At 39.4% G+C, this 21056-nt stretch overlaps 1 protein-coding gene across 1 annotated transcript; it reads right to left on the bottom strand.

The window, feature by feature from the left end:
- Positions 1–7624: 7624 nt before the first annotated feature.
- On the bottom strand, positions 7625–21024 carry LOC132368801 (cyclin-Y-like protein 1). The gene is made up of 6 exons (XM_059927533.1): positions 21019–21024; positions 18196–18354; positions 17106–17225; positions 13117–13283; positions 9677–9839; positions 7625–8142 (listed from the first exon to the last, which is right to left on the bottom strand). Exons 1-6 carry the CDS (start codon positions 21022–21024, stop codon positions 8026–8028), a joined length of 732 nt encoding a protein of 243 aa, XP_059783516.1. The 3' UTR covers positions 7625–8025.
- Between the last annotated feature and the right edge of the window lie 32 nt (positions 21025–21056).

Genomic DNA, 21056 nt, shown 5'->3' with positions numbered 1-21056 from the left:
ATCCTGCGTCAGTAGTGCGAGTCCAGGGCATTCAGTACTTTTTCTGATTTCCACGTGTGTATAGTGCCTGTCCCATGCGGTATTGTCAGTGTCATGTCAAATCCAGAACTCACAAAGCAGAGCCAGCGATATTTTATTTGTAGACAATCAACTAGAATCTATAAAATTATTACTGGCAGATGATTATAATTCCAGATCCCTAACACTAGCAAAAGGAAACCCAGAGCACCTTGATAAGAAGTTTTCTGTTTTTGTTTTGTTCCTGGAAGTCAGTAGAATAGCAGTTGTATGTGGTTATATTAGTGTCAAGATACTTAATTTGCTGACCTTATTATTTCAGAAAAAAAAAATTGTATGTATTATATTTGTGGGAAGTTAAAATAATGCTTTGAGATTTTTATCAAATATGGAGAGTAGTTATTTATGAAAAACAAAGAAATGTCTATTTTTGTTTCTTTGTTCCCAATTACTGTAGATAAATTTTAAAGTGCATTAAAGCAATGGTAAAGCAAATAAGATGCTGTACAAGTATTTTTCTCATGCTTTCATGGAGAGACACTGTTTTCTAAGAGTATCTGAAGGAGGTATGTGCATTCTAACTTCATGATCAGATTTCTTGGATGTACTTTGAATATAAGTGGCAACGTTTTTATTGATAATAAAATCAAAGAAATTCCAATCACCAGAAGGAGAACTAATGAAAACATGTTTTACCTGAATATACTTCATAGGTTTCTCCTGCTGATCCTGTGATTGTTTCATGATTCACTTGAAGAAATGAAGGAAAATACACATAAGAACAGAGACATTACCTGAGATTGTGTTCTATTTTATCAACCCTCCATCTATACTCTGTACTGAAGCAATTTGGCTAGAAGTGCTGCTGTTGTTGTGTGTGTCTGGTTTGCAGTCAGAAACTCCCAAAACTTCATCATTCAGCAGTTAGATCCACAACTTTGTATTAAGGTCTAAATACAAGTCAGGGAACCCAGATAAGATAAGAGGATATATGGTTCTCCCTCTGTATTTGTGGGTAATTGGTTCCAGTCGTCTCCCTCCCCCCCGTGCCACCCCATACCAAAATCCATGGATGCTCAAGTCCCTTATATAAAACGGTGCAGTATTTACATATAACCTACGCACAATCCTCCCATCTTCCCCCGCACCCTCCTTTATACTTTAAGTCATGTCTAGATTACTTATAACACCAAGTACAAATCCTAAGTAAGTAGTTGTAAATATAATGCAAATGGTTGGTGGTGTGCAGCAAATTCAAGTTTTGCTTTCTGTAACTTTCTGAAATTTTTTTCCCTAAATATTTTCAGTCCATGGTTGGTTGAATCCACTGATGCAGAACCTGTGGATACGGAGGGCCAACTGTAAATTGATTTAGAGTTGGCACTTCCCTGACAATCTGGACAGATGCTTAGTAAACCTGAGATAATTAATTTAGCATCAAAGTGAGTACTATGAGCATTATTAGATTGGTACATGTTAGGGCATTTGGGAGAACAGAAAATACAGCAGCTGAGCTGGATCCTGGTGCAAGAGCCACTGTGCCTTACCCGTACAGGTCTCTAGTTGGCACATCTTCCCAATGCTTTCTCATTGTTCATTCCCCCCAGTGGAAAAGGGGGGCACTGTTGGACTTAGGAAGTTGGAGAAATAGGTAATAATGCTTCTTTTAGTGATTTAGTTACAGAGCTCTTACGTGCAACAGAATGAGAGGAAGTAGAATGGTTCTGTGCATAGATTTGGGAGCTAGACTGATTAGGGATTCAACTCCCAGCTCCATCATTCATGGGCTGTTGATCCTGAACAAATTACTTAAGCTCTTAGTACTTCACTTGTGTACTGCATCTTAGTACTTTCTCATCTGTGAAAGGGGGATAATGATAGTACTTATATTTTAGGGTTGAGAGGATCTAAAAGATTCAATCAGGTTAAGGTAAGTAAAACAAGGAGGAAGCAGCCATTCAGGCATGGAATGGAAAGGGAATTGAAAGACTAGTTTTCAAATTTGTGTCTGCATAAGAATCATTTGGGGTTCCTATTAGAAATGTAGATTCCCAGGCTTCAGCTCCAGGAATTGAGATTAATTTGGGATCCAAGAATTAGGTCTTTTTGTTCTGTTTTAGTAAACTTTTAGAATTATTTTAGGTTTACAGAAAAGTTGCAAAGATATATCCATTTTGCCCTAATATTAACATATTATCATAGCACATTTGTTAAACTAAGAAGTCAACATTAACGCACTACTGTTAACTCCAGACTTCATTTGGATTTCACCAGATTTTCCACTGATGTTCTTTATCTGTTCTAGGATTCCACATTGCATTTAGAGAAGCTTCATTTCTTACAGGGACTTTCAGCCCATGAGAGGCAGGTGGTCTGGAGACCACATCTTGAGAAACACTAGGACATGTCAAGGGCTGAGGAAGGTCAAATTGCCCCATCCTCACCACCATCCTGGTGGTGGGGGTGTTGGATATAGAAATTTGATTTGAAGAGTTGGGATGGAATCCTCTCCCTTAGATGAGAGGGGTTACCTTAAGAAGTGAGGCATCTATTCCTAATGCCAGATGAAATGAGTTTTGGAGTTTGGAAGGTGGGGTTGCTGCCTAGCCTGAGGAGATACATCTAGGGTTGTGGGCAGATCAGGGGAGTGAGTGCAGCAAATTGGGAACAACTACTTTGTGGGAACACAGGAGGGCTCAAGTAGTTGATTAAAGGGGATTACAAGGGGCCAGTTAGCCCGTGAGCCATATAAATCCTGTATTTCCTGGAACCTGGTGATAGTGTTTTAGAAATGGCTCATAGTAGTAACCAACATCAAGCACTGCCACATTGGACACGAGCAGAGAGTCAAAGGGTGAAGCTGAGATGACCTTGTTGAGAGAGGGCAGTGGGAGGTGGACAAAACACTGATGCCCTGCGTTTGGAAGAGTCGGTTCCCACAGTGAGGAGATAAAGGGCCACCATCTGGGGAGCTAGAAGTAAAGGTCAGTAGAATTGAGAACGGTAAGATGAAGGAATAGATGTTGTAAGAAAAAGCTAGCAGAGTAATTTGAGGTCTTGAAGTAAAGTAATCACCTAACCTGTTCCTTTTTTTTTTTTTTTAAAGAACATTAACCTCTTCATTTGACTCTGGATTTCTCTTAATTTCTATACTACTTCACTTTCCTGGTTCTTTCTGCATGTTAGAGATCCTAAACCATAAACTGGTATTCATAACATTTCTTTCACATGAAGTACATGTTATCTCATCTGCCAAACCCATTTAAAATGGACTAGTGGAAATTGCCTCAGAAGCCAAACAGATTGCACCTGTGTACAAGGGACCAGGTGTCTCTGAAGGGCTCCTAGATCTTTTGTATTCTTGCTGGCACGGTGTCAGGCTGGCCAGGCTGGTGAGTGGCTAACAGTTAAGATTTTAGGTGATCTAATCCTTAACTTGATAGATGCTGGGTGTAATCTACAGATTCTGCATAGAAATTAGCACTTACCCCTGGGAGAGCCCCTACCAGCTGTCAAGTGCTTTACCAAATAGCTCTATACTCAAGAATGCGGCTTCTGGGTGAGGGAACAGTCGTAGTCATTTTACATGTGGTTAGAGAGAAGTCTTGGGTGATGAAAGATTTTAGCTAACCTACACGCTATAGGTAAACATTTCCAAAAACATTGCATAACCTGAATACAGAGTGAATTGTTTTCCAGTAAATACTGGCTTCAGCATTTTTCAAAAATCAAGGAATGGTATATTTTATAGAATGGGAAAACTAAGAAATGAAATTTGACCTGTTGTAAAACTAGGATTTAGTGCTGTTGAATTTCAATAATGGGCATACAGGGTACATTAGGAGTAAATGTGAAAGAATAGGGTCATGATGGAATCTGATACAGGGTGGAAAAAATTTCTCTTAACCAGAAACACTGGGCCCTAAGAAGTTGTCTTAGGGTCAACCACATGAATTTAACATACAAAAATGGCAATTTAATTTGGTTCAAACATACATTTCAAACTTTTGTCTTTTCCTTGTAAAGAATAAAGTTCAGTTCACGGTATACCAGAGTTAAAATTGCACAGATGTCAGTATTCCAATAGAGAAAAATAATTTTTTTTAAAAAGTGAAAAAGTAAAATTTGAGTTCAGGTAGTCAGATATTCTTTTATAGTCTTACTACTTTAGGGAACAAACCCTTCCTCGGTATAAAAATCTGGAAAAAAATGCCATAGTTGCCACCCTATTAATAACTAGTTTCCATGCCCCATATTTGTTGGAGAACCTACTTTGTGATGTTTAAATTTTTACCTTAAGTTGCCTCAATTTCCCATTTATTAAAATGGCTGTATTGCCTCTAGAATTAAAGCTGAAGGGGAAAAGCAATTTTTAGCGATTCCCCTTATTCTACCAACTTGTTCTTGAAGCTACAGTCATGCCCAATGTTCCTACCCCCAATTTTTTTTTTTTAAACCTTCGACCACTCGAGATATGTCAGCATTTCTGCTTAGTAACTGGCATATTACTACGCGGTGCAAACTATTGATATAAACAGTGACTTGTGATAGATTTTTTTTCCCTTCTGTACTAAATCAGATCATTTCTCCTCATCAGCAACTTAACAAGAACAAAGTTAAAGATGTGACCTCAGGAAGGTAACTAAGGTGGATGAAATACTACGGCAATACTATCAGGACTGATGGAATATTGCTCAAGTGCAGTGGCTAGGGTCTAAAAGAAACTTTAGAGATCTGGTATATTTCCAACTGAATGTTAAGTGAAATAGCATGTTAAAGTCAAATTACGTGGCTTGTTTAAAAGTCACCCTCTTAACAGCAACCACAATTCTACTGCTTCCTGTTCTTCCATTTTCTTTCCTGTTCAATTGCTTGAAACCCTCAAACAACAAGTTCTGATTCTACAGTATTCCTGTAATTCCTTTCTCTGTGTATTTACCTACTTTTATCTTTCAATGTGCATTTCCATCTTGGCACCCTAACAAACAATTCAAAAATGCCATCTAATGCATTATGCCACTGAGCACTGTAGCCAGTGATTTTAAGTGTACTAGATTATCTTCAGGTTGAAAAGAGCGTAAGCTGAAGAAATAAATGTCTACATCTTAACTAAAGGCAGGGGTCAAAACAACTTATGAATGGTTAGTTTGAAAATGCTTTAAGGCCCGACTATCAGAGCTGACTGAAAACCTTTGAGTTAGGCAGAGTTGTAATGTTACGTGAATAGTGAGAAGTGTTACAAACACAGTAGCCATATATTTTAATTAAAATAGAGTTTATTAGCTCTTCTTTTAATATAAACATGAGGAAGAAAAACCACATAAGTTGTAGCATTCTTTTCAAAATAAAACTGCAATCAGTACTTGAATTTCCAAGCTCCAAACTCCATAAACAATATTTTTTGAGGTGGTAGATTGTAGTATTTTATATACCATAATTTATCATTTATGTCTCTGTCCCTTAAAAATGATGGAACCTGCAGCACTCAGTATAATGTGAAGCCTTGCTATAAAGAGAGAAAGTACTTCTGGCCCAGAAATGCTTTGTTTGCAGGCAAAATTCCTAGGATTACATTTGAGAAGGTAGGAGGAGAAAGATTTCACATAGTTGAGAACACTTTTTTTTTTTTTTTTTTTTTAATATTTCAAGTTTAGGTGACATCGTTACCAATCTCCAAAAAGACTGATTACTGGACCTCCCTGCCTTTTAAAGCCTGAGGTAAGGGTTCCTAAGGTTTATGTTTCCTCTTAAATAAAACTTGAAGTGAGACACCTACAGCCAGGTTAACACACAGGATAGAAAAGCTGTTTCGTATCACTTACTCTCCTGTCCCTACTATTAGGGTCCAGTTCCTTTCAATTTATTACATGTGAATTAACACTGTTGTTCATAATTCCTTTACCAAATCTAGAAAAAAGAAACTTAGGTGATCAAGCAGGTAAGCAGCCCAGCCTTGCAAAGGACTATTTTAAAAAGAGGAGGGGAGGTATCCCCTCAAGTCTTAGTGCAATTTTAAGCTTTGATACTTGTAGAAGTAGAAATGCCACAAACTTACAAAACATCATTTGAAAGTTTAATCGAATTTCTTCTAAACTCATTTAGTTTTGTAAATTTTAAACGTTAAGCGTTTATTGTTTTATTTTTTATTTTTTAAAATTTATGTATTTATTTATTTATGGCTGTGTTGGGTCTTCGTTTCTGTGCGAGGGCTTTCTCTAGTTGTGGCAAGTGGGGGCCACTCTTCATCGCGGTGCGCGGGCCTCTCATTATCGCGGCCTCTCTTGTTGAGGAGCACAGGCTCCAGACGCGCAGGCTCAGTAATTGTGGCTCACGGGCCTTCCCAAGCCAGGGCTCGAACCTGTGTCCCCAACAAGAGAGCCTGCGACAGTGAGAGGCCCGCGCACCGCGATGAAGAGTGGCCCCCGCTTGCCACAACTAGAGAAAGCCCTCACACAGAAACGACCCAACACGCCATTAAATAAATTAATTAATTTAAAAAAATAAAAAATAAAAGCTTAATGTTTAAAATGTACAAAAGTAAATGAGTTTAGAAGAAATTCGATTAAAGTTTCAAGTGATGTTTTGCCAGTCTAGCATTTATACTTCTGCGACAGTGTTCTGGAGTATCCAAGCACACTATATTAAAGCTTAAAATTGTTGTAAGACTTTTGGGACACCTTCTATTTCATCACCGGCTTGTTAATTACTGGACCACCATGTTGGCTGGAATTATGAAAATATCCTTTAATACAAGTATATAACAAAGAGGAAAATCATCACAGAATCAGAAGCACCATTATAGTTAACAAGAAATGCAGCACGGACCCAATAGAAGGAAATAACCTACTTTCTCTGTTTATGATCGCAAACATGCTAATATGCTAATAAGTACTGCCTGCAAAGAATTTGGATGACATGTGTTATTCAGCAGCTTTTTGGTTTAAATTGATTGCCAATAATGACTAGCAGCTTCAATGATATAGTAGGGAGGAAGAACCCTGCAAAACCTAACGATGCTACGACAGTCTGTTCCGAAGTTTGGCTTTATGAGTTGTTAGGAGTCCCATGTTTTTTTTTTGTTTTTTTTTGGTTTTTTGTTTTTTTTGTTTTTTGTTTTTTTTTTGTTTTTTTTTCTTTTTTGTTTTTTTTTTGTTTTTTTTTCTTTTTTTTTTTTTGTTTTTTTTTTCTTTCTCTGTTTATGATTGCAAACATGCTAATATGCTAATAAGTACTGCCTGCAAAGAATTTGGATGACGTGTTATTCAGCAGCTTTTTGGTTTAAATTGATTGCCAATAATGACTAGCAGCTTCAATGATATAGTAGGGAGGAAGAACCCTGCAAAACCTAACGATGCTACGACAGTCTGTTCTGAAGTTTGGCTTTATGAGTTGTTAGGAGTCCCATGTTTGTTTTTTGTGTTTTTTTTTGTTTTTTTTCTTTTTTTCTTTTTTTGTTTTTTTTTGGTTTGTTTTTTTTTGTTTTTTTTTCTTTTTTTTGTTTTTTTTGTTTTTTGGTTTTTTTTTGTTTTTTTTTCTTTTTTTCTTTTTTTTTTTGGAGTCCCATTTTTTGATGGTAATACTGCACTGATTCTAAAGGAATATGCAGCATTATGGGACAGTGAGGCAAGAAAAACATAGAAGTTATATAGTTAGTGTCTTTAAAGTCTAAAAATTTAAGCTATTCATTAAAAAACCTCACATAGTTCACAGCTATCAGATATCTGTGCGTGGATTGGGAGCAGATATCTGTGCATGGATTGGGAGCTTTTAGCTTTGGAGTGGTTTTTGTAACTCTGTTTATAATAAAAAGGACAGAAGAGCGTGTTACATTGACGAGGTCCCGTTCTTTCCTATGAGCATAATCTTCGCTTGTCCATGAGTCTCTTGAATTCAATGTCTTTCTTTAAGGTGAAAATACTAACTTTGCTGGTTTCTGAGCAGGAGAGGTGATATTTCTCCAGTCCTTGTTTCGAGGGGTTTATGATGTTACAACCCCTCACTTCTCCCTTAAGAGAGGATGGCATTGGAGCGCCGAATACCAATGAAATGATCAGTGCTGAAAGACCTTCTCATAGCAGCTCTACACACGTCTTTGTATTCGTCGTCACACAATCTGGAAATGGCCTAGGAAAGTCAATCAGGTAGAACATAGGTATAATTAGGGGGAAAAAAAAAATGTTCGGACCTTAAAAAAACAAAAAAAGCATCATTGATAAGCCACACATCTACATTCGTTTAGATAGTTCATAGTTACTGCTACTTTGGATAGCTGATATCTACACTAACTGACAATTCCCTAAGGTAATAACCTTTAAGGGCTATGATTAGATTGCTGGGGCAAGGGGTAACTTGCCCTAATAACTTAGAGTTACTTAAAAATTGGGTTCCTAATGATAGGCTCCTAATAGCAATATCATCTGTTACCTACACACGTGATCCTTAAACGTAATGGACATACACTTGGGCAAAATCAGTGTTTACTCAGCTATTCAACTTCTATTCAGTTTTCATTAGTTATTACATACTCTAAGAAAATTTTAATGTGCTGAAGGTAGGAGAGGTCTAATGACAAGCGCTGAAAGGTGCTATTTCACTTGCACATAAATTATGGTAGAAAAACATCTTATTCTAAAGTACCACCAAGGTACCACAGAAAGTATCAATTTTAAATGTGTTCATTTCAGTTGTGAATTTTGCTGTATACCCACCAAAAATCATAAGCCATAAGTATTACTTTGTTCCATGTACGTTACCATTTATATTAAAAACTCATGTACTTTCTACAGCCAGTATCTGAATCCACATTATACCTTCCAAGTATAGGTCTCTCAGGTTAGCCACGGATGCTTTGTCTAATAAACTCATGGGACTGAACTGTGATACACACACACACACACACACACACACACACACACACGAACTGCAAGCTGAATAAAAAACAGTTAAGAGGGAATTCCCTGGTGGCGCAGTGGTTAAGAATCTGCCTGCCAAAGCAGGGGACACGGGTTTGAGCCCTGGTCCGGGAAGATCCCACATGCCGAGGAGCAACTAAGCCCGTGCGCCACAACTACTGAGCCTGCGCTCTAGAGCCCGTGCTCTGCAACAAGGGCAGCCACTGCAATGAGAAGCCTGCGCACCGCAATGAAGAGCAGCCCCCGCCCGCCGCAGCTAGAGAAAGCCCGCGTGCAGCAGCAAAGACCCAATGCAGCCATAAATAAATAAATACATTTATTTATTTATTAAAAATATCAAGACAGTAGAAATAGTCCAAAACATCAATTATAAAAAAAAAAAAAAGACAGTTAAGAGTGGTAAGTAGATTATGTAGGTACATATGATTAGGGATACAATTTTAAGAAATTATTCATGTATGGTTATATGTAAGTGTAGAGGTTCAAATGGAAAACCATTAAGAACAGATTAACTATGATTTAAAGTATTCTGAATTATGGTTACAGAAGAGACAATTTTTTTTTTTATAATGTGGGATCCCTGTATAAACCATAAAAGACACAGGAAATATGATGCCAACGGGTCAATAAGCTCTTCAAACTGTTAACAGCTTTCCATTTTCCTAATCACTGCTTAATATAATTTAGCTACAGATGTGGCTTCGGTGGCTGACAGAAAACCCCAGTTAGTGATTTCACAGCCTTACCTCTAAGTTCTGTGCTCTTTCTTTGCTAAGAGGAGCGAATAGAACATTCAGGTTGTTGTCATGTGCTAAGGAGTGAAGGTCAAAGTAGTATTTGGCATACACACTGAAAAGAACATTAATATTAAACTGAAGTAGCTCCAGGAAGTGCCTTTCCATCTCATTCCTGGGGGAGGAGGAGAAGACAAAACCAACACAGGACAATTTTAGTCAACTGGGCTATCTTCAAAAATACCATTCTGAGCTACTAGGATGGCTCTAAATACTGTTTTGAAACAAATAATGGCTACCCAGCTGGATTAATACCCTAATGTTCAAACAAGGTACAGCTATTTGTGGTCCTTTCTGTGTCCCAGCACTTTGAGTCTGGGACAAGGGGGAAGAGGTTATGGCCCTCTTATGCACTCATGCTGCTGACTCAGGGGCTCATTCTTCAGAGTTCCATTAGTGCAGCTGTACGATTCATGCTCCACACTCACTCACAAGGCCCCGCTATAGTGATCAGATGAAAGGAATGATGTATGCTGTTTATTAGCTCTGAAGAACTTGCAGACATTTTCACCGGGCTGATGACAGGAAGGGGCTTACTGAAGTAGAGCCGAGCCAACAAAAGGAGTGGGCACATCACCACGGCAACAAAATGGATCCATCGAGAGCCACTGCTATTATCTCTGAGGGGGGAAAACTCTTGAGGCAACAAGGATTCATCTCAAGTAAATAAATAAATAAGCTACATTCGATGGGAAAGGGAATCCCCCCACCCCCACCCCGTGCATGGGGCTGTGTCAAAGGGCATAATGCAAGTTTCTGTTCACCTTAAAACCTTACTAGGGTGAGTTGTCGTCACCATGACAGGACAGGATGCACTTTTTAAGCTTAGGAAGGCAGTAAGATTATGTCTCAGCTAGACTAAACCCACTTTACGATACGACCTCTGATAGAGCAGTTGTTTCCCCCGGTGTTAGGAGAGCAGCCCAGAATGTTCAGACCTACCGCCCCTTGCCAGGACAGACTGCACACGCCCACAGAGGGCGAATTCAATGAAGTGGGAAAGTAGAGTGCTGGGAGCAGGCTTCTGCTATACGACCACATCCAGCCATTTGCTTGCCAAATGTTTAAGTAAATAAATATAAAATTAGAGTAAATCTTACCACTTTCCACAGCAATCACTTTAGAGAGTTGATTATATAAAAATGATAAATACCCAAACAAACATGCAAGTGGCTTATTTTACAATACATTTGGTTTCTTGGTTTTAAAGTGTTAATATTTTATCCACTGGATAAATCAACAAATGCTCCATGTTCTCCTGTATGGAGAGCAGAGTATGAGCAGAAATGAGGTTTCTCATTTGTTGAACTTTAAACCTAACTGAACCTACTTCCAAAATTAATTTCCTGTTCATACGGCCAGAAGTCTATAGAAATGTAAATCAGATAATGTTTTGATAATCAGCTAATCAGGACTTAATTTACTACAGGAATAAATGCACTTCACTATCCCTTTTATATTTTCTCCACTAATACATTTTAATTGTGTGGAAATACAGTACTTCATAGGATTAACATGTCTATTAATAGAGCTTTAATCACTGAAGAAAAGCATTATGCCTACAGAATATGCATCTTCTGTGTTTTTTGCTGTTTTTAAATGGCTAGGTGGCTGAAGAGCCTACCACTTACAGGCGCAGCAAACTGTCTGAACAGCAGCTGCTCAGTTTAACTTACTCTTTTGAAGGGAAATATATATTTAACAAGACACAGAGATGTTAGAAAGTTTTAAGGAAAAGCTGATAGACAGCAATTTTTCAATTCAGACTCAAAATGAGACCATTACAAATAGTAGTCAACAGCAGAGGGATGAAACAAATGTGTATTAAACACTTTGTTGTAATGCTTTCCAACTCCCAAAGATCATAAACAAAAGCAGCCTATTATAAACATAACTCCTGGTGATTCTCCGTTCTACACAGAAAAGCATTGTTTAGAATTAGTTTCTTCATAGCTGGACAGTGCCGCCAATGCTCCTGGGCTCAATGTCTATGAACACCCACACGTTTCCCTGCATGTTCTCGGATGTTGTACCTGGAACCAGAGCCCCAGTCAGCTCAGTTGCAGATTCTGAGAAAATTTCAGCTGCCATCATGGCAGGGATGGTGTTCACGATTACAAATTTTCCTTCCTTCAAGGGACCAGTTTAAAGACTGATGATAGTGTTGGTCAACGTCACTTTAGTTTCTGCAACTTCCAAAAGTACTTCTATTCATTTCAAATTCCTTATCTGCTGTTACACTGTTTGCTAAGATTGCTACCAGCAATATCACCATGACCACCTGGTTTACATGATCACCAAAGTGGGCATTTTCACCAAAAGCCACTTTGACAGCTACTGACAGTCACTGGTCCCTTCTCTTAGTCACAACTTTCCTCGCTTCAGCTGTAAATATGCACTTTGGTAATTGTGAATTATCTAGAGTAAGGGGCAAAGGTAACAAAAACAAACTCTTGCCCCTGCCTGCCATCTTGATCGGCCTCTGCTGTCCAATATAATCAAGAGGTGTCCTTTCCCATTTTCCTGAATGCCACCCACAAAGACAGGTTCACTGTCAAGCGGGCACTTCGAGAGTCTGCTGGAATTACCTCTCTGGCTCATCCTGCTTCCCACCCTTGGGGCCCTTCACCAGAGCCAGATTGGAAGCCTGGCGTTTCATGCCAATGTGAGCGTGCCATCTGTGAGGAGAACCTGCCTAGTTAACTCAAAGGCCCCACAAAGTGCCGCTGTGTTTGCTGAGTGCCCTGGGTGAGGCCCCAGGGATGCTTCCCGGACTACCTGAGAGGTAGGTGTTTCCTAACTCAGCAGACTTTAGGGGAGGAGACAGGAACACAGGGATCTGAAACCTTTATATGTGGCTACCTGTACATCATAGTTTCTGTAACAACAGAACCTCAGATAAAAAGGAGAAAAAGACCAGCAAAAGCAAATACACAATGTGTGACTCAGGTTGAAATTATAACCTGTCAGTAGTCTAGAGGCCCTAAGACCTTAACAGTGGCCACTTGCTTCAAAGACCAGGCATGTGCCCCTTAAAAATGGACTGGACCTGGTAGACAGCTTTAAGAAAGCTGTCAAGTTACTGACTGTACCGTGTTGTTCTGGTAGTGAGCTTGTAAAATGTTTGGCAAAAACCACCAGAAAAATAATTTCAATTTATCAAGCAGAATATTACAACAATAACACATCAAGACCTACCAATTAATGAGGGGAAATACAAATTGTTATACTACAGCTAGATAGAAAGAAGTCTGTAATTTGATGTCTATTTCAGCTCTCTGCACAAGGTAACCTTTCTTAAAATGTAACATTTCTTAAAAATGTAAACTTTATGAGAGCAAATGAGGTATTGGAAAATGGTTAGAAAGTTCACGGTAACCTTACAAACTCACATGTCCTCAACTGTAACGTCCTTGAGGATCCGGCAGTAGTCCACATTCCATACAGCCTGATCGTCCCAAACCTTGGAGGCAAGAAGAATGGCTCCCAAAACAATTCTTTTCCAGTTAGTGGGGCAAATGTCGATCTCAGCATAAGTTAAAAGCCTTTCTAAGTAAACCTGCAAAAGTAGAGCACTGATCTTTGATTTTAGTTCAGTTTAAGTGCTGTGATAAGAATTGTTAGGAATGACAGATTTCATCTCTTTTTGACACCCCTTTTATTCCTAGGTTCTACAAAGACTTTGCTCAGCCAAGCCAAGGCCAGAGGCCAGGTCACAGTTATAAGTCAGATATTTCTGTTAGTCTGATATTTCTACTCTGCCCGTGTGAATTTCCAACCCAATTTTGGTCACAGGAATGAAAGGACATCTCAGCAAAGGGCATTCTAAAGACACGCATTGTATTATTACCTTCCCACTTGTCAAGGGCAGCACATACAGCCCAGTGTCGACTTCAACTGTTCAGTAAATGCTTGAGTGCCTATCACGTGCAATGTTAACTACAAGACTGGCGGTGGTTGCATGGCGATTTTACATAACGCTTGAGTGTGTAAAATTCTGGTAAGACTGAGCACATCTTTACCTTCTCTTCAGAGTCACCAGTCCTTTTGCGGCATGAACTTGAAGATAAAAACTGGTGGTCAAGAGAGCCTCCCAGTGGCTGCTGCGTGGCACAGCGGGACAGGCAGTACAGAGGGGCTTTGCAGCCGTCAAGTATTCCCATATTTTGGTGCCTTTTTCAGGAACACACATGCATACAAAGGGTAGTCCTTTTCATATCCCCAATTTTTCACATCTCCATTATCATTTCATTATTCGTTTCTGTCTTACATAATCTGCAGCTTAGTCAATTCTTTTGGTTTTAAGGTGGGAAGACCTGCCTGTGTCTGTATCCCTGGGGCTCCTCTAAACCTGCCGGTTTGTGAGATGATTTCATGGTTTCTTTTACATGTATCAAATGTCTACCCTACAAAGAACTGGATGGAGTTAACAGCTGAGCAAAGATTAGAGAGGTAAGCTGTGATTTGTTGTTACCTCTGTAGAAGAGTGTATATGCCATTTGACAAAAAGAAAAATGTCCAGTTTTAAAGAGTCTGTTTACTCTCTGAAGGGTTATCAGATTGACAGCTCAGATTCGCCCATGCCCTCCAAACTCTACTGTGTTTTCAAACACGGGTATTGAGATTATATGTTCTTAGTGAAATTCGGCTCCCATTCCCCAAAGAACTCAGCACTCTCTAGTACCCTAAGAACGACTCTCCCCGCAAGGTTCAACTCTCTACTTTATGGGACTAATCAGAGGCACTGAAACGACACTGGCAATCTCTCAACTTCCTCTCACCTTTGTACTGGCAAACTTGGTACACGTGCCGCTATTCATTTACCCCACTTGCCCTCCTGTCTCGGAGGAAGCGAGATTTCTTTCTTTTCACTGAAGCTCACTCTCCTACGAATGAAGTTGATCCTACCTCACTTCTGCAGAGCACTGTGCCCACAGTTAGTCTCTTTTGGAACAACTTCTCCCTCTCTGTCAGAGGCTTCCTCCCGTGTGAATGCTTCCATGTCCCCAGCCTGTCCCCCACTGCCCCTCGACGGCGTCCTCAGGGCTGAGGCCAGCTCCTCATCTCCCATCCTCTCCTTAACCCACTTCAGTCAGCCTCCTGCTGCTACCACTCTACAGAGACTACTCTTGCCGTGGTCACCGGTGCCTTCACACAAACCACCCAGAGCTCTTCGTCCCAGAGCTCCACTCCCCAGGCCTTCCCTCATAAATGAAAGAGCACTGCCACACGCCCAGTCGCTGAGACCAAACACCTGCACTTGAGTGTATCCTGCTCCAATCTGTTAGAACTTCTTGTTATCCCTACCTTCACTGGTACCCTGACCGCTTTTCTGTCTGTCACTTCTGACTTGTATCGCTGCCACTGCCTAACTTCTCTGCCTCCCAAAAGACTACAGTCTGTTCTCCCCAAAGCAGCCAGGAGAGCCTCTTAAATTAAGAGTACTTTATGCGCCTGCTCCAGATCTGCCAGAGGTTTCCCATCAAACAAATACCTTCTTCCCGTGGCCTGCAAGTTACGAGGCCCTGTGCGGTACGGCCTTGTCCTTCCGTGACCTCATCACCTATGCTCTTTCCCTCATTCCCCGCTCGGATCACAATGGCCACCTTGCTTTTCCTTGAACACACAGAACAAGTTCCTGTCTCAGAGCCTTGCACTTGTCCCCTCTGCCCGTAATGCCAGCGTACCTGATCTTCCTCAGTTCAGCCAGGTCCTGGGTTCAAACATTACCTCTTTAAAGAGGCTCTTCCTGAGCTTTCTAGTAAGCCCCTCTAATCACTTTATCCCTTTACCTTGCTTTCTCTTCATGGTTTTTACCACTACTTGAAATAGTCATCTTTTAAAAAACACTCATTAAAAAAAAACACTTATACTTTGCTATACACCTGAAACTAACACAACACTGTAAATCAACTGTACTCCGATAAAAAAAAAAAAAAAAAAAAAAAAAATTTACGTCTTCCACACTTGCTCCATAAAGGCAAGAACTTTATTTATCCAACTTGTTCTCTCCTCCACCCCCCACATGTAGAAAAGTGACACAGAGTAGGTATTCAGTGACATGGTATTTATGACATGAGCAACTTCTTGGTAGCATTTAGCGTTTGGACCATACTCTCCTTCTTGAACCTCTCCTGGTGTCTCTTAGGGTTCTCTGCTGGGTTTCCTACCACTGTAGCCACTCCTCTGGGGGTCTGTCCCTTAAGTGCTGACAGTCCCTACAGATCTATCTTCTAGCCACTTTTTATTTTACATACTTTCTCTGCATTTGAACAGCTACACTTAATTCCCTCCCTCTAGCTCAGATTCATGCTCCAATCCCATATATTCAAATGATTACTAGACACTGCCATTCTGCTGTCTCGCAGGTACATCAAGCTTAACTTGTCTACAAAGAAATGCCCCTCTTCCAACCCAAATACTCTCCTTCCTGCAGTTCCTAGCTCTCCATATGCAAGCACCATTCCTGCCTCTCTCAAGGATGTGCTAAGCACTCCAAGTGGCCTGTAGCTCCAAGAAAAGGCCTGTGTCTGATCCAGTACCCACTGAGGGGTCTCTTTTCAAAAGGACAAGCCTCCTGTCCTCAGTTCTGCCTTGACAGGCGCCGGCAGTGAGGGGCCTAAGTATCCCTTCCCCGCAGACCACGCAGCTGACTTTCCCCCCTACAGGTTTGCTATAGGGAGGAGTAAAACAATCCCAGCTACCTCTCACTTGAATATGATTTATTATTCAAATGATAAAATCTTACCATAGGAATTAGGAATGGATGACAAAAAGGTCCTTACACAGCTGTAGCTTAGCAGGCTAACTAGAGTGAAGCCTTCTGAAGTCCTACTGGCACCCTAGTCCTGGGCAACTTCACATGCAGGCAATAAGAGGACAGCAGGGATGGTTAACACCATTATCCATTATCCAAGGAACAGAGAACTGAGGGCAGTAGTTCTCAATCAGGACACACATCAGAACTGCCTAGGCAGTACAGTCTGGGACTCAGCTTCAAACTACCCGGAACCTGTTTCTGCCTGTGGACCAGAGCGTTCAGTTATTGCCCCGCCCTACCACCACAACATGCGTCGTCTGTGTGTGCGTGTGTGCACTGTGCGTGCATGTGTCCCCTCAGGTGTGGAAGGAGAAACCAGAAATCTCTCCTGCTGCCTTTAATAGCAATTGTTTTGTGATGAGAAAAGCAATGGCAACATTTTAAATCATAATGATTATTAAAGCTCAAATGTGTATACTTTACTTTCTTTTGATAGGTTTCTCTTAATAAAGTTCTAATGATCATTTCAGGAACCTACTTTCATTTGGGAAAAACAGGACCATACCACGTGTACAGGACAGAAATTTCTACAGATGCTTTATGAAAGAAAAAATATCTTACCAAAGTTACAACTGCACATTCAGCAGTGAGCTGTGCGGCACTACAAAGAGTATGAACAAATCTGTAAATGAATTTGTGTTCAGGATCATGCTCGCAGTATTCCTCTGGAATCTTTTCTCGCTGAAAGGAGAAAAAATGCAATTTAAGTATCCATGGAAGAAAAATACTTAAAAGTACCCTTAAGATAGCAGTCTTCACACTTGGGCCCACGTGCCCCTTAAAATAATTTTGGTTGGGTGACATGTCTTGTAGTCTTTTAAATATAAACAATGGGATCCTAAAATACCACAGTGATCCAGTACTCACCACCATTCATTAAAGAAAAATACAGGCACAACCGCAGAAAATTTATGTATTTCCACGTTCCTCCCCACAGAATTCTAACCAAATGTAAACTATTGGGTTGGCCAAAAAGTTCATTTGGTTTTAAGTAAAAATAAACGACACAGTTTTCATTTTCACCAAGCATTTTATTGAACAATATATTCACTAACCAAACAAACTTTTTGGCCAACCCAATATTTTTAGGCCCAAAAGTCTTGCTGATCACCATATGTCATACTTTTCTGTAATCAACTTTGAAAACACATTTCCAGTGTCCTGTAACCATAAGGCTCTAAGGATGTGCTGTCCTGTACAGCAGTCGCCAGCCACGTGTGGCTACAGAGCACCCGAAGAAGTGAATTTTAAAACTTTGTCATTTTAATTCGTTTAAAATTTAAACAGTTTTCTAATTTTCTTCTTAGAGGCCTTATCATATTAGGTTTATTTACAAATATTTATATTGTTTGATGCTATGGAAAATCATCCTTTAAAAAGATACATTTTCTGTTACTTGGGTATGTTTACTTACCTGCTCACTATTCATACAAAGTGCAACTCGGTTCATATCCATCAACCCCTTATACAACACGCCTTCGGGAAAATGACTAGACACAACATGGCGTGGGGAAGAAGACTTAAAGGAAGATGACTTTGACTTCGAGCTGGAGGAAGTAATTTTCTTCTAGTAATTAATTTCAAAGCAAATCAGCATGAAATAAACAACTGTATAAGAGAAAAATACCACTTCAATAAAACTGACACTTACTGTGAGTGGATGTAATCTCTCATCAAAAATATCCAAGGATCGGGCTTCCCTGGTGGCGCAGTGGTTGAGAATCTGCCTGCCAATGCAGGGGACACGGGTTCGAGCCCTGGTCTGGGAGGATCCCACATGCCGCGGAGCAACTGGGCCCGTGAGCCACAACTACTGAGCCTGAGCGTCTGGAGCCTCTGCTCCGCAACAAGAGAGGCCGCGATAGTGAGAGGCCCACGCACCGCGATGAAGAGTGGCTCACACTCGCCGCAACTGGAGAAAGCCCTCGCACAGAAACGAAGACCCAACACAGCCAAAAATAAACATAATAAATAAATAATAAATAAAAATTAAAAAAAAAATATCCAAGGATCTATCTGCATCTTTATAAAATAAGAATGTGCATTTAAAAAATTAATTCAGGAGTTACTATCTTAGTAAAATATCTGCTAGGAGTAGAGAGAGGGGTAGAGGAAGCTTAACCTTCAACAAAGCAAACAGTTTTATAAATTCTTCTCCTGGATTCCACCCTTAGAAAGGTTTCCTGACCTATTTTTACTCAGCACATCAAGTTCCGTGAAATCTTTTCTACAACAACCAGCCAGAGTTGCCTCTATAAGCACTGACCCTCCCTAACAGGCAATGCTAGTAAACCAATATATTTTCATTCCTCTAACCTCACACTGGAATATGCAAGAACATTTTATAAAGCAGTGGTGGTGGGCAATAAATTCTTCTAACTTCAATCAATGTGAATATGAGATTCATGGTTTTTTCCCGTTTTTTTCTCTTTAGTTCTTTATATTCTTATTGTGTATTTCTTCTTGTCTCTTTTAAATAGTTGGAGTTAAAAATGTAATTGTCTTTTTATTTTAAAAGAAACCAGGCTTTTTAATTTAAAATTTCACCACACTAATACACTGCGCTCATTTGAACAGCGGTTCTCTAAATGTGGTCTGCAGGCCTTTGAGTTTCTCCCCTATCCCCTCCTTCAGGAGGCCCAAGAGGTCAAAACTGCTTTTATAAGAATACTAAGACACTACCTGCCCTTCACATTGTGTGACATTTGCTATGGATGTATAAAAGCAAAAGTGGGTAAAACTGCTGGTTTCTGAGCATGAATCAAGGCAGTGGTACCAAACTGAATTAGAAGTCATTCAATTATTCACTGCCACTTGCAGTTAAAAATCTGCTTTCAGAACATCCTTGATAACAGAGTAAAAATTAATAGTGTTCTTAAACCTTGGTCCTTCTTTTTAATATTCTGAATAAGTGGGAAGTATGCATTAAGCACTTTTACATACCGAAATATGGCTGCGTTAAGGAAAAGCACTTGTGACTTGGCGGTAAGTCATTTTTTTCATAGAACACCATCTTTATTTGAAACACTTTTTTCATTGAACACCATCGTTATTTGAATGTACAACTGACACAGTCATTCTTTCAAAAATGAACAAAGTGAGCCTGTCACTTCAAGGAAAATAACTCTGGAGTTATTTGTTGCCAATGATAAAATTCAAGCCATCAAGCTGAAAATATCAGGATTTTTGGAAAACTTCTACCTTCTATTGTGAACTTGACAACTTCTCAACACTTAAAAGACTTTTCTGGTAAGACTGGTGGTGATACTAACAAAAGTGAGTTTTTGACACTGTCTAAAGAAATGTGAACCAATACTTTCCAAATGACCAATGTATAATATTATAAAGTCAGGTACAGGTAAAAAGATCTACTCAGTATGCATGACAGATCAATGGGTATTAATTTAACATAGTATTTATTACAAGTTCATTGATATGATTTAGAATTCCATTTTAACTAATTTCAGAAACTAGCACATGCAGACTTTTGGTACAGTATCAAAGAATATACCAAATTATCTGAAGGCTTTAAAAATACATCTTTTTCCAACTATATATCTGCAAGCGGCTGGATCTTCTTCATATTGTTTCTTCAAAACAAATGACTGAAGACAGAATAGATATGAGAATCAGCTGTCTTCTATTAAGGAGATACTTTTCTCTCAATATTTTTTGTTGTGGAAAATAGTTATTTTTCATTAAAAAAAAAATGACTTATGTTAAACACTGGGGTTCCCAATCAGGGGTGATTTCGTCCCCCAGGGGACTTCTGGCCATGGCTGGAGACAGTTTTGGTTGTCGTAATGTGGAGGGAAGAAGGTGCTACTGGCATCTAGTGAGTAGAGGCCAAGGGTGCTGCTATATATCCTATAACACACAGGACGACACCCCACAACAAAGCATTATCTAGCTCAAAATTTCAATAGTGCTAAGGCAAACCCTGGTTTAACATACAATGGATTTAATTTTTTACATTCTCAATTTCAATTTCTAATACAGTAAATTATCAATATAACCCATATAAACAAATACTCTTTGGGATGCTCAGTAACCTAAGAATTAAGGGTCCTAAGATAAAAATAAATGATTCACTTCTATATTGTAATAAAAGCACTCGAATAATAAAAGCTTATGCCAGTAACACCTAATATATTACCACATAAAGAACAGGTGAGCTCTTTAAAACCTATCTTGTTATTCCAGCTAATTAATTTACAAGGTATCAAGTTTAGTGTTAGGTAGTTAGGTAATAACTATAGATGTTACTGGCATAAGCTTTTTATTGTTGAGTTGTAAGAGTTTTAAAATATATTCTGCACACTAGATCTTTATCATACATATGATTTGCAAATATTTTCAATATTTTCTCCTTTTCTGTGGTTTGTCTTTTCAATTTCTCATAGTCTCTTTTGAAGCCCAAAAGTTTCTAGTTTTGATTAAGTTCAATTTATCTGGTTTTTTCCTTTGGTCCTACAGACATAGCGCCTAGATCCATTCTGACAAGAAAAAGAG

The sequence above is a fragment of the Balaenoptera ricei genome, chromosome 7 (genome assembly GCF_028023285.1).
Source record: "Balaenoptera ricei isolate mBalRic1 chromosome 7, mBalRic1.hap2, whole genome shotgun sequence".
In the NCBI taxonomy this organism is placed as follows: Eukaryota; Metazoa; Chordata; class Mammalia; order Artiodactyla; family Balaenopteridae; genus Balaenoptera; species Balaenoptera ricei.
The sequence above is the reverse complement of the archived record's forward strand: the minus strand, read 5'-3'. Positions and strand labels throughout refer to the sequence as shown.